The 18,666-nt window shown below is 45.1% G+C and overlaps 1 protein-coding gene across 3 annotated transcripts in view; it reads right to left on the bottom strand.

The window, feature by feature from the left end:
• NKD2 (NKD inhibitor of Wnt signaling pathway 2) overlaps positions 1 to 16,213 on the bottom strand; it is a 90,290-nt gene extending 74,077 nt beyond the window's left edge. Inside the window, exons 1-3 of one of the 3 annotated variants that reach the window (XM_068127087.2) lie at positions 15,971 to 16,213; positions 15,770 to 15,811; positions 15,279 to 15,367 (exon numbers count right to left, since the gene is read on the bottom strand). In XM_068127087.2, the coding sequence (XP_067983188.2) occupies positions 15,279 to 15,367; positions 15,770 to 15,811; positions 15,971 to 15,995 (156 nt within the window). In that variant the 5' untranslated portion in view covers positions 15,996 to 16,213. The remainder of the gene's footprint in view (positions 1 to 15,278; positions 15,368 to 15,769; positions 15,812 to 15,970) is intronic. The other 2 variants (XM_068127086.2, XM_068127088.2) reach the window with 2 other exon arrangements.
• Positions 16,214 to 18,666: the final 2,453 nt, after the last annotated feature.

The raw sequence follows: 18,666 nt of genomic DNA, 5'->3' as shown, positions 1-18,666 counted from the left end.
AGAAATAACACTTTCCTAGAGATAGAGATATTTACCATGAGTGTCTGCAGTTATTTACCATGGTTTTATATATTTTACCAAATAATAATAATTTACCATCATTATATATATATATAGAAATAACACTTTCCTAGAGATAGAGATATTTACCATGAGTGTCTGCAGCTATTTACCATGGTTTTATATATTTTACCAAATAATAATAATTTACCATCATTATATATATATATAGAAATAACACTTTCCTAGAGATAGAGATATTTACCATGAGTGTCTGCAGCTATTTACCATGGTTTTATATATTTTACCAAATAATAATAATTTACCATCATTATATATATATATATAGAAATAACACTTTCCTAGAGATAGAGATATTTACAATGAGTGTCTGCAGCTATTTACCATGGTTTTATATATTTTACCAAATAATAATAATTTACCATCATTATATATACTAGGGCATTGCCCGTACTATATCTATATCTAAAATTATATCCCCCCCCTCTATTTACATGAAATGGTTTGGTCCAAAGCGAACGGCTTGTGAGTACAGTGACAATCCCCCCCCTCTATTTACATGAAATGGTTTGGTCCAAAGCGAACGGCTTCCGGAGTTTGGTAAAGAAATCGCCATCGCGTGCACAAACGCGCAGGAAAGCGAATGAATCGCAAATTCGTTTTTATTAGTTTTAAAACATAGTTTAACGCCAACATAGTTTGCAAACGTGAAATAAATGAATACGCTCTCAAATGTGCCATCCGAGGCAGAGTGTGTCCGCCACGTTCGGCACACGCGATAGTTCGCTGCTCTCTGATTGGTTGAATCGTTTTTTGGACATAGCTCGGTAAGTAATTGTCCGATTAATATGAAACCTTGAAAAGGCACATCCTCGGGTCCCCAGCAATATACCTGGCAAGTTAAAAGTATATCGGACCCGTGGTTGTCGAGAAACAGCGGTCACAGACAAACAGACGTACAGACGTACAAACGTACAAACGTACAGACAGAGATTACTGGAATTATAGATAGATATATAGAAATAACACTTTCCTAGAGATAGAGATATTTACCATGAGTGTCTGCAGTTATTTACCATGGTTTTATATATTTTACCAAATAATAATAATTTACCATCATTATATATATATATAGAAATAACACTTTCCTAGAGATAGAGATATTTACCATGAGTGTCTGCAGCTATTTACCATGGTTTTACCCTGACACGGAGTTGTGACTCCTCGGTTGTGACTCCTCGACGTTTGCTGTGGTTATGTGACAATATTTTACTCCACCGGCAGCTATTTACCCTGCCTTGACTCATAACATGGAGATGCATCAGCTTCAGTCGTGGATACTTAGTGTCCTGAATATTTGGCTCAAAACAGCCCATCCCTTCAGGCCGAACTCGGATTCTGTACAGGAAATTTACGGAGCCATTGTAACCAGCTGTGGCCACCCTTGGGCTGTCTGCCAATGGCCTTGCCTTTGATTGGTCGGGTGAATGAGGCTCACAAAGACAAACTGGTGAGCTTCAAAAGGCAGAATCCTTTGTCCACAGAAAATTACCAAATCAAAGGCAGCAAAAATCAATTTCTTTTCTTTATTCCTTTTTTCCCCCATCACACACATAAAGGCTTGCAATGGTTGTTTAATCCAAGTTGTGACGTGCAGGGAAGTACAAAACACAAAGTGCTGACTTCGGGCCCAGCATGAAAGCTCCTTTCTTCAATTTGGTAAACTTTAGATGTGGGCCCTACACACATGTCTCATGGCCACCCCTTTCATTACGCACAGGGTAGCCAAATTTCATGTAATGCAGGACAATCAATGAATCTAACCAGGGCAGTGAGGAAAAATAATAGTGAGAAGATAGGGAGGTGGATCATTTAAAATGTCACCATTGAGGACTTGTCACGGTGGATTAATGGACAGGAAATCTAGATTATTCTACATGATGTAAGTAAACGATACGTGTACCCCAAAGGAGGAGGTAAGGAGCACCGCAATTGCAAAAGCACCTGGAAACCTGACATATTGATCTGCTTGTGGACGAAATTTTAAATGGAAAATATACCCTCGAGCTTCCAGACTTCGGAATCCTCGTTGCCCCAACACTATCACTTCACAAAAACGCAAAAGCGAACACCTCCTGTATGAAAGCTTCTCAGCTTCGGTTCCCTCTCCAAGCTGGCAGCGCAGCTTGCTCAAGTTTGATAAAGGTACCATGGAAAGAACTTTCTTACATCGTTTCCTTCGCTAGCCGAGAAACCCAAATCTCCTGCAAGGAACGGTGATCAAAAGACTGTAGGGAAGGCATGCTGGTGGAATGTCAGTGGGAATAGCAATGCCAAGCAATAGCACAGAAGTAGGAAGTGGTGTATTAATGAGAATAGGAAAAAAAACTACAAGGATAGGTTGGGGTGAGAAAAGAAGACCAATGTGGGAGGGAGAGCGTGCTTGTCAGCAAGAATTGGGGCACAAGAGTATAAAAAGCTGGGATACATGAGGGCATCATGACAGAATCGGGTCCCTTGGGCCGCCTTTCAAGGCGGGAAGGTCAATCTCAGAAGAAACGAGACCCCGGCAGGGAAGCCTCGATACGCTTCTCTCATTACCATGCAGTGGCTGCAGGCTTTTACGTGCCGAAGGCTTTAAACTCAATACCCCACCACTCACACCCCCACCCCATTCCATCCTTACCAGCACATGGCTCTTCTGTTCCGCTTTCTCTGGTCTCTTTTCCAGCTCTCACAGCTGCTGTAAACGTGACTGCGGCCTCCATTGTAGACATAAAACAGCTTTGATGGGTTTTTATGAGCATAGCGTACCATATTTTATTGCTCTGCAAATTAAATGAAGGGGGCTTCGAGGGACCTCAAAATCTGCTATTTCAATCCATACTAGAATCTGCAGGAGCAACCATAAAGCTTCGTCGATCACTCTCCAGCCCTGCCTCTCCACCAACTTCCTTGAAGGTCATCGCCACATTAGCATGGAGGACAATTTCTAGGGCAGACACACATAGGTCAGATATATCAATTACGTAATTTTCAGCCACAATCAAAGGAAGAGAAGGAGCACACCATAAAAGCAAAGGCTAAAAAAAGAAGAAAAACAAACAAAAAAAGAACAGCAGAGCTGATGTCAACAGCAGAGCTGATGTTAAACCTGGTGTCTGCCGTGACAACTGTGCTCTTCAGAAAGCTCCAAAAAGGTTTATCCCAAGTGGGAACAACAATACAATAGTCGTTGAATTCTCCAAAGAAGCTTTTCCATTCTGTGGCATATTTCCACAGCAAAGGTTCATTTTGTCTGTGTCCAAGCATCCAGGCTGCAGACATTCTGAGTATGTTCCAAGAAGCAGATTGTACTCTGCATTCCAAAGCACAGAGGTCACAGACACAACATCATGAAGACTGTCCATTCTGCTTGCAGAGCGGATTCCACGGTACTCTGCAAAGAGCAGGCTGCGCACCGCACTTCATTGCTCTGTTCTTAGTGGTATGACGTGCCTCAGGCAATCATCAGTTCAAAGGGCAAATAACGGTTCTTGAGAAGAAAAAAAAACCATCATATTCAAAATTAGAGTTCACTAACAAAACAAAATGTCAAGATAACGATACAATAAAGAAAAGTCGATTCAGAATGAGTTCCTCCATTTGAGAGTTTTCAGATTTGTTGTCTTTTGGTAATCTCTAGAGCAGGCAAGCTAGGCTAGGCCATGATCACGTCGTTCTCCTTGCACGTGCAGAAAGCCATGACACTGGCTCGACAGCTCAGGTCTATGCCAGAAGGGGGCTGAACATGGTGTTGCTTGCAAGATAATCCTCGCTGCTGTTTCCAGGCCAGTCCATTGTGGCCAAAGCAGATAACCAAGGTCAGACAGAGTTCAAAGCAACTGTGTGAGAAACATTTTCACAGTTGTGACCAGAATACCACATACTGAGCCTGTCAGAGTAAGCGTGAGTTGCCACCTCAATTAGTTGAGAAGAAATGGCATTCGTTTGTGTTTGTGAATGAATCAGCGGAATGGGCATCTCATTTTGGAAAATAAGGAACACAAAATTTACTATACCGACGTATCACTGTTTACTATACTGATGTGTATACTGACGTATGTTTTCACACACATCACATCACTCAGAGGTAGTGTAATTGCCCTTGAGATACCAGTCTGGTTTGATTTCCAAAATATTAATATACGACTCCTGGAGCTCTTCAGAGAGGGGATTGCATCACAGAGTACACCAAACTTTCAGAGGAGGTGTTAAAGCAGCTGCTAGAGTTCACGTGTAAATGTTAAAGATGTCATTGTACCTTTTGAAAAGAGTAAGCTGTTATATGCTAGTGCCTTGATCAAATCTCAATTTTTTGCCATTATCACACAAGGAAAGGAGATGGGACACCATTGGGTAGAAATATCGACATTCCCCATGGATGAGGAAACCAACATATGAGTGATTAAAAAGTTAATTTATTTGAAACGAGTATGGGGGAGAACACCTCTTGAAAAAAGTGCACTGGAACTGAGAGTCAAGTTATTTAAATGACGCATAGTTTAGTTGTGCAACCATTCTGAGATGTCACTCACCAACTCAGAGTGCTACAGAGGTTGTGATGAATGTGGACGGTGGGCCGATGGTCATCTCTCGAGCTTGTGGTTCAGACTTCTGCTGATTTGTTCAGACCCTTCTGGGGTTCCCCCCAAAAAATTGAACAACCTAAGACCGAGTGATCCTGCGGACCATCGAGTAGAAGGGCTGTATCGGGGTTCAGAGCAATCAGTTGGTAAAAAAGGGACGAGTAGGGATCCAAAATCTGGGGGTTAACACCCTCGACCCCCTTGGTGGCCCCATGACCCGAAATCGAAAAATCGAAGCCAGAGCAATTGTGCAGGCTCCAGTCTTGTATTCATGTGTCAAGTCTCAGAACAATCAACTGGAAGATAAGGGAGGAGTAGTAAAAATAGCAAAAGGTTAAGGGATGGATGGACGGACGGACGACCAGATGGACAGACATTCGAACATCACGACCCATTTTATAAGTTCATCTCTTCAAGAATCGAGATGAGATAACCTAAAAATAAGACACATGGTGAGCATAGTACTTGCTCAACTTTGTTGAGCTACAATTTTGGTAAAACCAACTTCATTAAGGCTCGCCCTATAGCATAGGAGGAGGCTTATTGCAGTTGAAGGGTTTCGTTTCCACAATTAGCGGGGCCAAGTTTTAATGGTACCACAGAGTTTCTTAAACCCCTAGGAGTACTAAACCACCATTTATAAAATTCTTATTATTACTATATATCGATAAATTTTTTTTTCCTTCCGGAACTCCCAACACTCCAAATTTCAGAGCTATATCTCGGAGCTGGCAGAGACTTTTTGAATGATAATTTGCATCAATAATAGGAAAAAAAGTGTATGGTTGACACAACTTGACTTTGACCTAATTTTTGAGGTCATGACACGATTATAGAGATTTTAACATTTGTCACCAAAACTCGACTGAGACTTGTCTGATCAGAACCAAATCGCCCTCTCTAGATAGCTTACAGTAAGGTGCATTTACACTTCATTCACATCATACCCCTCCGGGTTAAAGGAAATGGCGGTCTGAAAAAATATTGCATTTTTTGTCGTTGCTCAATTTTGTCAATGCTGGATTTTAAATAACGCCAAGATATTCTTAAATCATAATAGTGGACCTGTACTGAAGTTATGCACCTGATATTTGTTTATTGGTTTAGCGTCCTTGACCTATTTTTTTTCAGATTGTGGCCTCATCAACTAAAAACACCTTTTCGATCAAAACTTGAATAATTGTCCTCCGAATTTCATGATGTTGAATTTTCTGAATATATAGTAGAAGGGGACACATTTTCTTAATTTACACTCCATCCCTAAATGTTGAAGTTCAATGTCATATGGTGGTCCAAAAAAGGGAAATATATCCATCATTGAATCACGGGCCAAGGGTAAGTGTGGGCGATCGCCAAGGATAAGCCTCCCCCAGATCGCTTTATGATCGCAGATATCTAGTGTTCCTTATTGGAAGCGAATGCTCATCCAATCCACCACGCACTGAGTCATAGCAAATCCATAGCACAGAAAATGAATGCAGTCCACCCCGATGGCGAATTATCGCAGTACACCCCCTTGGCGAGTCAGTCCAGTCCATGTCCCCAGCGGAGCATTAGCCTAGCCCATAAACCCCACAATGCATCAACACAGCCTGAGCCACAAACCCCTCACAATGTGTCAGGTATGTTTGCATTGTCAGTCCAATCTACACCCACCACGGTGTGTCAGCCGAATCCGCTCCCACCATGGTGCATCAGCCGAATCCGCGTCCACCACGGCGGCGTGTCAACCGAATCCGCTCCCACCTTGGCTCGTCAGCTAAATCCGCACTCACTGCAGCTCTCAGATGAATCTGCACCCACAACGGCATGTCAGCCGAATCCACAACTACCGCAGCACATCAGCAGAATTTGCGCCCACAACGGCACATCAGCCCAATCCACAACTACTGCGGCGCTCAGCCAAATCCGCACCTACAGTGGCGCATCCTCCTAATCCATGCCCAGAGCGGCACATCAACTGAATCCACAACTACAGCAGTGCATCAGCCGAATCAGCGCCCACCTTGGCGTGTCAGCCAAATCAGCACCCACCATGGCGAGTTAGCCAAATCCGTCCCCACCACGGCGCATCAGCCGAATCCACGCCCACCGCTGCGCATCAGCCAAATCAGCACCCACCGCTGCGCGTCAGCCAAATCAGCGCCCACCGCTGCGCATCAGCCAAATCAGTGCCCACCGCTGCGCATCAGCCAAATCAGCGCCCACCTCTGCGCGTCAGCCAAATCAGCGCCCACCTCTGCGCGTCAGCCAAATCAGCGCCCACTTCTGCGCATCAGCCAAATCAGCACCCACCTCTGCGCATCAGCCAAATCAGCGCCCACCTCTGCGCGTCAGACAAATCAGCGCCCACCTCTGTGCGTCAGACAAATCAGCGCCCACCTCTGCGCGTCAGACAAATCAGCACCCACCTCTGCACGTCAGCCGAATCAGCGCCCACCTCTGCGCTTCAGCCAAATCAGCGCCCACCTCTGCGCTTCAGCCAAATCAGCGCCCACCTCTGTGCGTCAGCCAAATCAGCGCCCACCTCTGCGCATCAGCCAAATCAGCGCCCACCTCGGCGCGTCAGCCAAATCAGCACCCACCTCGGCGCGTCAGCCAAATCAGTGCCCACTAAGGCGTGTCAGCCAAATCAGCGCCCACCTCGGCGCGTCAGCCAAATCAGCGCCCACTAAGACGCGTCAGCCAAATCAGAGTCCACCTCGGCGTGTCAGCCACATCAGCACCCACCTCTGTGCGTCAGCCAAATCAGTGCCCACCTCTACGCATCAGCCAAATCTGTGCCCACCTCGGCGCGTCAGCCAAATCAGCGCCATCGTGGTGCGTCAGCCAAATCTGCGCCCATTGCGGCACTCCACGGAAACAGCACCCACTACAGTGCGTCAGCCGAATCTGCGCCCACGGTGGTGCGTCAGCCGAATCCGCGCCCACCGCGGCACGTCAGCCGAATCCATGCCCACCGTGGCACGTCAGCCGAATCCGCGCCCACCGCGGCGCGTCAGCTGAATCAGCATCCACCGTGGCACGTCAGCCAAATCCGCGCCCACCGCGGCACGTCAGCCGAATCCGCGCCCACCGCGGCACGTCAGCCGAATCCATGCCCACCACGGCACGTCAGCCGAATCTGCGCCCACCGCGGCACGTCAACCGAATCCGCGCCCACCGCGGCACGTCAGCCGAATCCACGCCCACCGCGGCACGTCAGCCGAATCCGCACCCACCGTGGCACGTCAGATGAATCTGCGCCCACCGCGGCACGCCAGTCGAATCCACACTCACCACGAAACGCCAGCCGAATCCATGCCAACTGTGAAACGTCAGCCGAATCCACGCCCACCGCGGCACGTCAGCCTAATCCGCGCCCACCACTGCGAGTCAGCCCAACCATCACCCACCGCTGCACGTCAGCACAACCCAGGCCTGTGGTTTGTTATTCCAATACAGACAAGCAACACGTCAGCCCAATCTAGACTTGCGGTACATCAGCCCTATGTAGGTCACAGTTCTTCAGTCCCATCCACCACTTGTGCTTGTTATCTTCGCCACCAAAGGTGGATAGAGGTTATGTTTTCACACCTGTCTGTATATTTGTTTGTCTGTCTGTGAGCAAGATATCTCAAAAAGTTGTTGACGGATCCGGACGAAATTTGGCAGAGAGGTAGTGCATGTGACAGACGAAATTATTCGATTTTGGTGAAGATCCAGATCTGCCAAGTAGAATTTTTTGTAAGTGTTTCTTCACCATTGGGAGATAGTGCCAAAACGATATATAGCAGAATATCTCAAAATGTTATGGACGGATTTTGATGAAACCTGGTAGAGAGGTTGTGTGTGTCGCAAGGACTCATCGATTCGATTTTTGTGAAGATCTGAATATGGATTCGGATACGAGATTAATTTAATTTTTAAGTGATTCTTCACCATTGAGTTAAAGGGCTAAAACCGATACATACCACGATATTTCAGGAAGTTAAGGATGGATTTGGCTGAAACTTGGTGGACTTATTGGGTGTGTGACAAGAGCGAATCTATTCGATTTTGGTGAAGATCTGAATATGGATTCGGATACGAGAATTACTTAATTTTAAAGTGATTCTTCACCATTGAGGGATCGGGCGAAAAGCGATATATAACATGATATTTTAAAAAGTTATGGATGACTTATGACTAAACTAGGTGAATGAGTTGGTTAGGTGACGAGAACTGGCCGATTAGATTTTGGTTCAGGTCCGAATCCAGATCCGGTCTATCTGTGCGATACAAAACAGCCTGGCTAAGGTATGCGCTCTACCGAATGCCGTTCTAGTTGATGACTGAAAATAGAACTTTAGATGTGATCAGTCATTACTGATAATCACATGCAGTATAGTGAGGAAAATGAGGGATGTCAGCAAAATGCGCTGAGGATTGGCCTACTTTTTTTTTTTTGCATGTAGCCAACACTTTGATGAAAACCTTGATGAAACCGCCAACCTGATATTTCGGTGCTTTTAACTTGTATAGTCGTGCTTCATCACTAAAATCTGCTGCCATCATCACGTTAAAACTTTGAAGTTGCACTCTGTTTATGAACAACATGGATGAGATTGTGTCATACATCATACTTATTCGAAAGTTTACGTCTGAAAGGAATGTGTTTCAACATCATAGAAAGGACGATGTCCCAAAACATTATGTTCTTCAAAGTTAACGTGATGTGGGCTACACTTCCCACATGTTGGATGAAACTTTCACATTCATCTTTTTAGCAATTATTTTTTATCTTGACTGCAGTATTTATGAAAATCAAAATACAAAAAAAGTAGAGAGAGGGGGAAATGTACAATTTAAATTCCAGCACTCCGATGGTTGTAATTTGTGTTACCATGCTAAATTGTAAATATAGGATGGATATGAATCTGCAAATACCAAAAACTTCCCTTCCCCACCCCCACCCCTCCAAAAAACAACTACAACAACAACCATAAGAAAAATAAGTCTGCCCTTGAATCCTATTCTCTCAGGAAATAAACACTTGACGGGATGATGGATCAGTATGGTGGACTGCACTAGACTGCACTGAATTCCAGATGTTGTAGGTTCAAATCCAGATGGAGGCCGCACTATCACAGATTTAAATTACAAGCTTCTTTAAATCAAGCTCATCTCAGGAGAATTGCTATATTACTATTGCATAGTGACGACAATTGCATACTACTTGCGGGGACCGCAAGGCTAACCCCCGCTCTAGCAGGGTAAACCCATGATGAAGTTGGCCTTTTTCGGGCACCGTGGTCCCCTTTTTGAAGCAATGTTTTATGGCCGGATGCCCTTCCTGCCGCCAACCCTGTTAGTCACCTCTTGCGACACAGGGAATTACCAGTGAACCGGTACTCAATTTGCCGACCACGGAAGGATGACAGGTTGAGTCAACCCCCCTGGCGTTAATTCAGCGATCGACCGGGATTCGAACCCAGGATCCTAGGATCCCAAGCCGGCACCCTAACCGCTAAGCCAACACCAGCCCAAAGAAATCATTTCTATAGGATTTTGTTTTAAATATACGACATGTGATGCTGTTCCCCCACAGGATGGTCGACTCAAGGTGACTTGAGAGGGTCACCAAAATGTGACCTATGAAAAGACAATGCTACCTAAATATCCTCCGAAGTGAAAATAAAATAAGGCACTTTACAAAATAACTCATAATTGTCAAGTGAACATGTTTTCAATCTGCAAATTACTTCCTCATTTTATCTACGTTGTACCATTTCATTACCTTACACGGTATAAAACAAATGAACACTACTAGGAATTTCAGTGAAGAAGTCGGAGATTGAAAGAGGTGGATTTGGGGTATTTTAACGGGGGTAAGAAAGATCAAGGTTTTGGATGGGGGAAGATAAGAAATGGTGGCGAACAGCTGTTTTAAAAACTTGGAGGGAGGAGAGGGATTGAAGAGAGAAGTTGTGGATGAGTTATGACAAAACTAGGTGGATGAGTTGGTTAGGTGTGGGTGTGGGTACAATTGCACCCTACTGTGGGTATGCAAAGTTCACAGCAATTATTTGATAGTTTGCAATTCTAAGATTGTTTTTTGATTTATAGGTCATCTAATCTCATCTCAAAGAGATGACCTTGGAAATCTCATCTCGATCCTGCAGAGATGACCTTTTAAAATGGGTCATGATGTCCAGATGTCTGTAAGTCCATCAGTCAGTCTGTTAACCTTTTGCTATTTTTGCTACTCCACCCTTATCAACCGGCTGATTGTTTTGAAACTCGACACACGAATACAAGACAGCAAGTAGCTCACACAATCTTTCGGGCTTCGATTTTTCAATCTCAGATCACGGGGGGGGGGGGGGGGTCCCAGAAGGGGGGGGCTGAAACTTCAGATCCTTGCTTGTCCCTTATTTACCAACCGATTTCTCTGAAACCCGATACAGCCCTTCCACTCGATAGTCCGCAGGATATCTCAGTCTTGGCTTTTTCAATTTTGGATCAGGTTTTTCGATTTCGGAACTCCCAGGGGATCAGGGGCGGCCCCCAGGGGGGTTTCTTCAAATCAACAGATGTGTGAACTACAACCTCAAGAGATAACCAATGACAGGCAGCCCACTCAGGGCTATTTATTACTTTTACATTAATCCAATTTTACATGAATTCTTGATTCCAATTCCTTTTACATTGCTCATCATTGTTAGTTTTATCAACGGTTTATATTCATGCGGTAGGATAGTATTCACTATTGAACTGTCTTTTCTGGGTTCAGTCCCCGTTAAGCTTAGACCGAACAAAAGCCAGTCATTTGGGTTAGTTACCAGCAGCTGGGTGCTGCTTCGAAGCATGCTGTCTTTTCGATGGAAACATAACGTTGGCTGTGACATGTGCATTTAGGTTGTGGATGTTAAAGATTTGTACTTTTCTTTTCATAAAGAGCAGGTCATGATGTGCTTGGGAAAACTTCATGTTTACCTGTATAATGAGTACAACCTGCATTTGTTGGAATCGCTGCGATGTGGATGCGGCACAAGCATGATAATAGTATTTGCCTATGCCTTGAATAACCTTGTAAATTTTGACCTCTTACCTTCTTGTCTCGTTGCCATGACCCCATGACACTCCCCTCCAGCTTCATGAAAGTTTGGTTAAACTTGATAGTGCCGATACCAGTGGCATTGGAATGACAGAAATGTTTTCCAGAAACAGGACACTCATGATGACCAAGCATGGCAACATAAAGCCGTCCTCTTCAAACTGTACAGAGGCACATTAAACTACCGCCATGACGTTGCCACTGATGGTAGGTATTCGTGGTGTGATGGATTAAACCCAATGCTAAAACACAGGGGGTGACTCCATGACCGCAATGTAATTGACTTATAGATAACAAGTTAAACGACATGTCCTTGACCGTTTCACGCTTTTATAAACACTCATCTTCCTCTTCAATGAGGCCTGACTTAGTATACAAAAAAACCCAAAAAAAAACCTTGTAAGCAAAATAAAAGCTCCGCATCAAAGAACCTCATCACAACAACTAGAACGGCACTCAGGAGAGAGAATACCTCCGCCTGGTTGGCCATATCACTCAATGGTGAAGAATCACTTAAAATTTTTAAATAATCCTCATATCCGAATCCATATTCAGATCTTCACCAGAATCGAATAGATTCTTCCTTGTCACACACACACAACCTGTCCACCATGTTTCGTCCAAATCCATCCATATCTTTTTGAGATATCCCACAATTTATCGTTTTTGGCCCTATCTCCCAATGATGAAGAATCACTTAAAAAATTAAATAATTCTCATATCCGAATCCATATTCAGATCTTCACCAAAATCGAATCTATTTGTCCTTGTCAGACACCCAACTGGTTCACCAAGTTTCGTCCAAATCTGTCCACAACTTTTTGAGCTATCGTGCTATGTATCATTTTTGGCCCGATCTCCCAATGGTGAAGAATCACTTTAAAAATTCTCGTAGCCTGATCCGAATCCGGATCTTTCACCAAAATCTAATCATTTCGTCCTTCTGACATACGTTATATCTCTGCCAAATTTCGTCCGAATCCGTTCACAACTTTGAAATATTTTGTTCACAAACAAACAAACAAGAAGACGTCATGCGGAGCATGATACTTGCAAAATCCCCTCCCCCCCCCGAAACAAATTCCATTGATAGAGCAAATTGTCAATTGTCAATGGCAAATTGTCACCTTGAGTCGACCTTTGACCTATTGACCTCAAAAAAGTATGTTTCCCAAATTAGTGATTCGATATGCAAATGCTGTTCAATTTTCAAGTCAATCGGTTGAGAATTGGTGGCTTTTTAGATGAAAATTGATGACTTTTAAAATTTGACCTTGAGTTGACCTTTGACCTTTTAACCTCAAAAATAGTTCATTTCCCAATTTATTGACTCAATATACAAATGGTATTCAATTTTCAAGTCAATCGGATTTAAAATGGCGATTTTAGAAATTTGACCTCCAGATGACTTTTGACCTTAAAATCAATAGGCTTCTCAATTGGGACGACCTAGACAACTTGATGAGGTTTCGTGATGATCGGTTTAGAATTGTGACCTGTAGGCCGGTGACAAACAGACAAACACACAGACAAACAAACAGACAGACGCAACCGACCAATATACTTGAAAAATCTTCGATTTTGCAGGTAACAAGAAGACGCCATGCAGAGCACGATACTTGCAAAATCCCCCCCTCTCCCCCAAATAAATAAATTCCATTGACAGAGCAAATTGTCCATTTCATGAAGATTAAAATTTACGATCTTGATCAAAGCCCGGGTGAACAGGATGAAAAGTGATGTTTTCTCAGATGAAAAATTATGATTTTAGAAGTTTGACCTTGAGTTGACCTTTGACCTTTTGCCCGCAAAAATAGCTGGTTTTCCTATTTAGTGACTCAATGTGCAAATGCTGTTCAATTTTGAAGTCAATTGGATGAAAATTGAGGATTTAAAAAAACTTGGCCTATGTTGACCTTTTGGCCTATGTTGACCTCAAAAATACTTGGTGGTTGAATTCAGTGACCATATATGCAAGTCCTCTTCAAATTTCAAGTCAATCGGATGAAAATTGAGGATTTTAGAAATTCGGCGTATGTTGACCTTTTGGCCTATGTTGACCTCAAATATACTTGGTGGTTGAATTCAGTGACCAGATGTGCAAGTCCTCTTCAAATTTCAAGTCAATCGGATGAAAAGAGGATTTTAGAAATTTGGCAAAGTTGGTGGGTGACCTTTGGCTTATGTTGACCTTTTGACCCCAAAAACAACAGGCTTCTCAATTGGGACGACCTACACAGCTTGGTGAAGTTTCGTGACGATCGGTTTCGAATTGTGACCTGTAGGCCGGTGACAAACAAACAGCAAACAGACAAACAGACAGACAGACAGAACCACAAACGCAACCGACCAATATACTTGAAAAATCTTCGATTTTGCCAGTAACAAACGGACAGACAAACAGACAGGGGTGAAAACATAACCTCCATCCACCTTTGGTGGTGGAGGTAACAACACCAACATCTCGTTATATTAATGTCGTGTTAATTAGTAGTATAATTCTGAGTACACGTGTTTGCGTATCTGTGTCAAGCGAGCAATAGACTGAACAATGGCGCCGTTCGTTAGCAAGGGGGTCCAATAAGATGTAAAGAGCCATAATGAGAAGCACACACAGTCCTCTTTGCAGCCGCACCGCCTTGGCAGTCACTTCAATAGCGTCTTTGGGTTTCCGTCCGTGGAGGCGAACCGCGCTTTGCTCGCAAGCCAAGCCGTGCAGCGGCGGACAAAGTGAGCCCGTCTTGCGCAAAAGATTGCACAATCTACCATTTGTTCCTTTTCGTATCATTTTCCTTCGACAATATTGAGTTTTGCCTTTCAGAACACTCTGGCGCCGAGCTGCGTTTGTCGCTCGTCGGTCAAATGGAAAAGCGCATCCTGGCCTCGTGCTCCTGGCCTCGTGTTAAGATGGTCACTCGGGTCCCTCGTGCTCCCCGCGGTTATAAAACAAAAGGCGAGCGGAGCAGCATCGCCTCGGCCCTTGTTGAGCCGAGCGGGAGAGAGGGTGAGGGAATGGTGGGGAGAGAGAGAGCCTACTTTGATGTTGGGATGGTCTGACGTCTGGAAAGGCAAATATTTGAAGTTGAAAGAAGTTCTGGATTTAATTAGATTTACTTGGGCCGGCGCGGCCCTTCTAAAGGGGCAGGAATGCGTAAATGTGAGCGATTAGGGCGTCAACAAAGTGAAGGCACTTTTAGACGTGACACCAAGGAAAAGGTTTGCATAGTCCCTCATATGTCCTCATTGGGGCACAGGGCACATGAAAAATCTCTGGTTCCACTTCCTCATCCTCACCTTCTCCCTCTTTCGCCCCCACCTTTGCTCTTGGAGTGCTTCTTCTTGTAACCCCTCCCCATTCTGATAATCTCGGCCATACCCCTATCATGACCACTCCCACGCACCCCACGTCCCCACCCTCCACTCATAACCAGAGCACAAAATGGAATAAATAAATAAATAAATAACGAGTCCTCGCAAAGCCCACAATGATCCGACTGCAAACAGTCATCACATGGTTAGCGATGAGGGGTCCCACAGGCTTTTTGGCTCACCTTATAGGAGGGTGTCTGGCCTTTCTGTTCAGTTCCAAGATCTTCAATGCCAGGTCGATTCACGTATGCGTTTGCCACAAAACTGTCACCTTCAAGACAAAGTCGAAGAATGAGCTTCAATGGGGAAAAATACCAGTTGGGTTGATATGACACAACAGCTAACAAATGCTGCAAGTACACAGAAAAGGGCCAGACCAAAAGCCATAGAAAAGCCATAAAAAAGCAAAGAGCCATAAGAAAAGCAAAAGCCATAAAAAGGGCCATACGCACCCCCAAAAGGGCCAGAGGTCTTATTTATACCACCGAGGGTTAATTCCCAGGTTCAGGTTCATAATCATCATTTTGGGGTTCACTCTCGAAGGAAAATATGGAGGTTCCACCAAAAGGTTCTGGCTGGTGGAGTCTTCACTTCAAATCGGATACACATTGTGCACGTGGTACAGATTGGGGAAACACCATAGTGGCTAGACCAATAATGTGGGTGACCTCACCTTCGGGGCTTTCCCGTCGTCTACATGCCGCAGGGATATGGGCTGTGGAGAGGTGGGCAGACAAACGAGGTATAAATGAGGTACACACGGTATTCCGACAGTTGGGCGTTCGAGAGAAAAGTAAAGTATGACGTCACGCATGGGAGCGTCGTCGCGGAGTTCCCACGTGCACCGAGGCCGATCCGTACGCGGCGCACGTACCGTGCTTGGAGTGAAGTTTCCCCATGTTGCTCGCGGACCGTCCGCTCTCACCGGAGCGGCTCCGAGCTCCGCGATCGCTCGGCCATCATCGTCCTGGCACAGGCGGACGCTCCGCGCTCGGGGCCCCGAAGCCGCGCTCCCCGTCCGCAGCTGCCGTCCAACTGATCGCACGCCCGGAGAAGCTCTTCATTGAAAACATGCCACTTGCAGCCGGCGGGCCCCGGTCATTGGCTTGCTGGCGGCGGATGAAAGGAATATGTTAAACAGCAAACCACACCCCCTCCCCCAGTGACCCCACCCCTCCCTTTCTTCCCACTCCTTCCCCTTTCCCATCCCCCTTTCCAATCTCGTTTCCCTACCCCATCCCTTCCCTAAACTCCCCTCCCCCTCCACATTAAATTCAAACCACCCAAACTGAAAATTCTTTTCCCCGACATCAAACCACCCTCTCCTCTATTCTCCAACTTCAATTCACAAATTCCCTTCAACGGTCTGCACCACTCTTCCTTTCCTGGACTTCAATAGCCCCATCCAACTTCCTTCCCCCGAATGAAACTCCTCTTCCTAAACCCCCTTACAATCCGCCCCACGTGTACCCCACCCCTCACAAATGACGAGGGTAAAACGGGCCCCACGTGAGCGCGAGGGATGCAGCACGTGGCACTCACTGGCAAAGCGCGGGACTCCTCGAATGTCGTGCCCAGTGCGCGCGCAAAGCATCACGGGCATCGTGGGCACGACCGCACGAGGATGGATATCATGGATACCCGTGCGTGCTTCGCGCAGTAATAAACGATAGGTCCAGGTGGGTCTCGGACTCTCACCTGGACGCGACTGTTCGTGTTGCTTTGATTTGGGCGGTGCTGGGTGAGTTGAAAGTTCGTGTAGCGGAGACGAATCGGAATACCTTGTTAAATCTTAATGTACTGGAATATCGGCGTGGATGGTGGACGTGGGGATGGGAGTGTGACGTAGGAAACAGATACACGCCTTATCCTCCCAGGGCCCTTAAGTTGCCGTCTGTTTCAGGACTGCCTACCATTAACAGCTCTCCTCAATTTTTTTTTGGGGTGGGATACAAGATCGAGGCTCGTGTAAGAGCTAACATTGCTCACAAAAAAAACAAAAGGAAAAAATAAGACAAAATAAAGGGAGCGGGAGACAAGATGGGGAGAGAGGAGGAAGCACACAAGCACAACATTTGAGAGCAGGGACATCGGGAGATCTGTGGGAGGTAGAGGGCTTGGGAGGAGGAGGCGTGGGAAGGGGGGTGGGTGGGAGAGGTCAAAAACAAACAAACACATGGACACTGCTAGGACTTCCAGGAAAGAAGTCGGTATTTCAGAAAAGTGGATCCGGGGTGAATTAGCGGGGGTAGAAAAGATCAAGGTTTTGGATGGGGGAAGATAAGAGATGGTGGTGAACAGCTGTTTTAAAGACCTGGACGGAGGAGTGGGATTGAAGAGAGTGAGGGAATTTGTTCCAGAGGCGGGAGAAAAGAGGAATGAAAGGAATAACCCTAACACCCAATCCACTAAATAATTAAATTGAATAAATTAAATAACTAAATAGGAGGCAAAAATTAAATAAATCGAGATCTTATGCATCACAAAAAAGGTCACAAAAACCTGTAATACATTTATATATACACGTGCACAGCGCCTTCAGAAAGTATTCACACCCTTTGACTTTTTTCACATTTTGTTGTTAAAGCCTAATTTTTTTTTTTTTTTTACAAAATAATTAAAATGAAAAGCTGAAATGTCTTGAGTCAATAAGTATTCAACCCCTTTGCTATGACACTCCAAATTGAACTCAGGTGCATCAAATTTCCTTTGATAATCCTTCAGATTTATCTACAACTTGATTGGAGTCCACCCGTGGCCAATTCAATTCAATTCAACTAGGCCCAATAGAAAACCAAGATGGCGGCCATACCATTTTGTCTTGGTGCTTTGGTGGGTGGTGGAATCGAGCGACAGGTGTGGGTGTGGTCCGGCAGCTGTCCGACCAATGTGTGCACATTCCAAAAATCGACCCCCAAAATAACCAGAACAACTAAAAACAACAACAACAACAACAGCAACGCAAAGCTCTTGTAGAGCTGCAACATGTTGCAGGCAAAAACTAGTACGACATTCGGTGGAGAGAATACCTCCACCAGGCTGAACAGTTTACGTTTTGTATCCCACTGATAGGCCAAATCTGGATCCAGACCTGAACCAAAATCGAACTGGCTTTGTCTTGTCGCCAAACCAACTCATCCACCTTGTTTAGCCAGAACTCGCCCACAACTTTGAGATATCGTGCTATAGACTCCATTTACATCTCACTGTCTGATAACAAGGACCAACCTCCATCCACTCATTCCAACTTTCTCTTCCTCACATGTGGCGACTTCAACTGTCATCATGCCAGCTGGCTGGGTGTGGGTACCTCTCTCACAAGCCATGGAACCTCAGCAAAGGACTTCTGCGACCAACTGGGACTCACACAATCTGTCAATTTCCCGACCTGGATATCAGTCAACGGAGGATCTTCTCTTCTAGACTTGATTATGATTAACTTCCCTGCAAATGTCTGCTGCTCTTCTTCTGCTCCAATCTGCTCATCAGATCATTTGCTTGTTAAAGTGGACATCTCTCTGACCATTCTCAGAGACCCTCCTCAGCTTCGACGAGTCTGGCATTTCACTC

This window comes from Myxine glutinosa, chromosome 10, assembly GCF_964187855.1.
Source record: "Myxine glutinosa chromosome 10, kmMyxGlut1.1, whole genome shotgun sequence".
NCBI lineage: Eukaryota > Metazoa > Chordata > Myxini > Myxiniformes > Myxinidae > Myxine > Myxine glutinosa.
The sequence above is the reverse complement of the archived record's forward strand: the minus strand, read 5'-3'. Positions and strand labels throughout refer to the sequence as shown.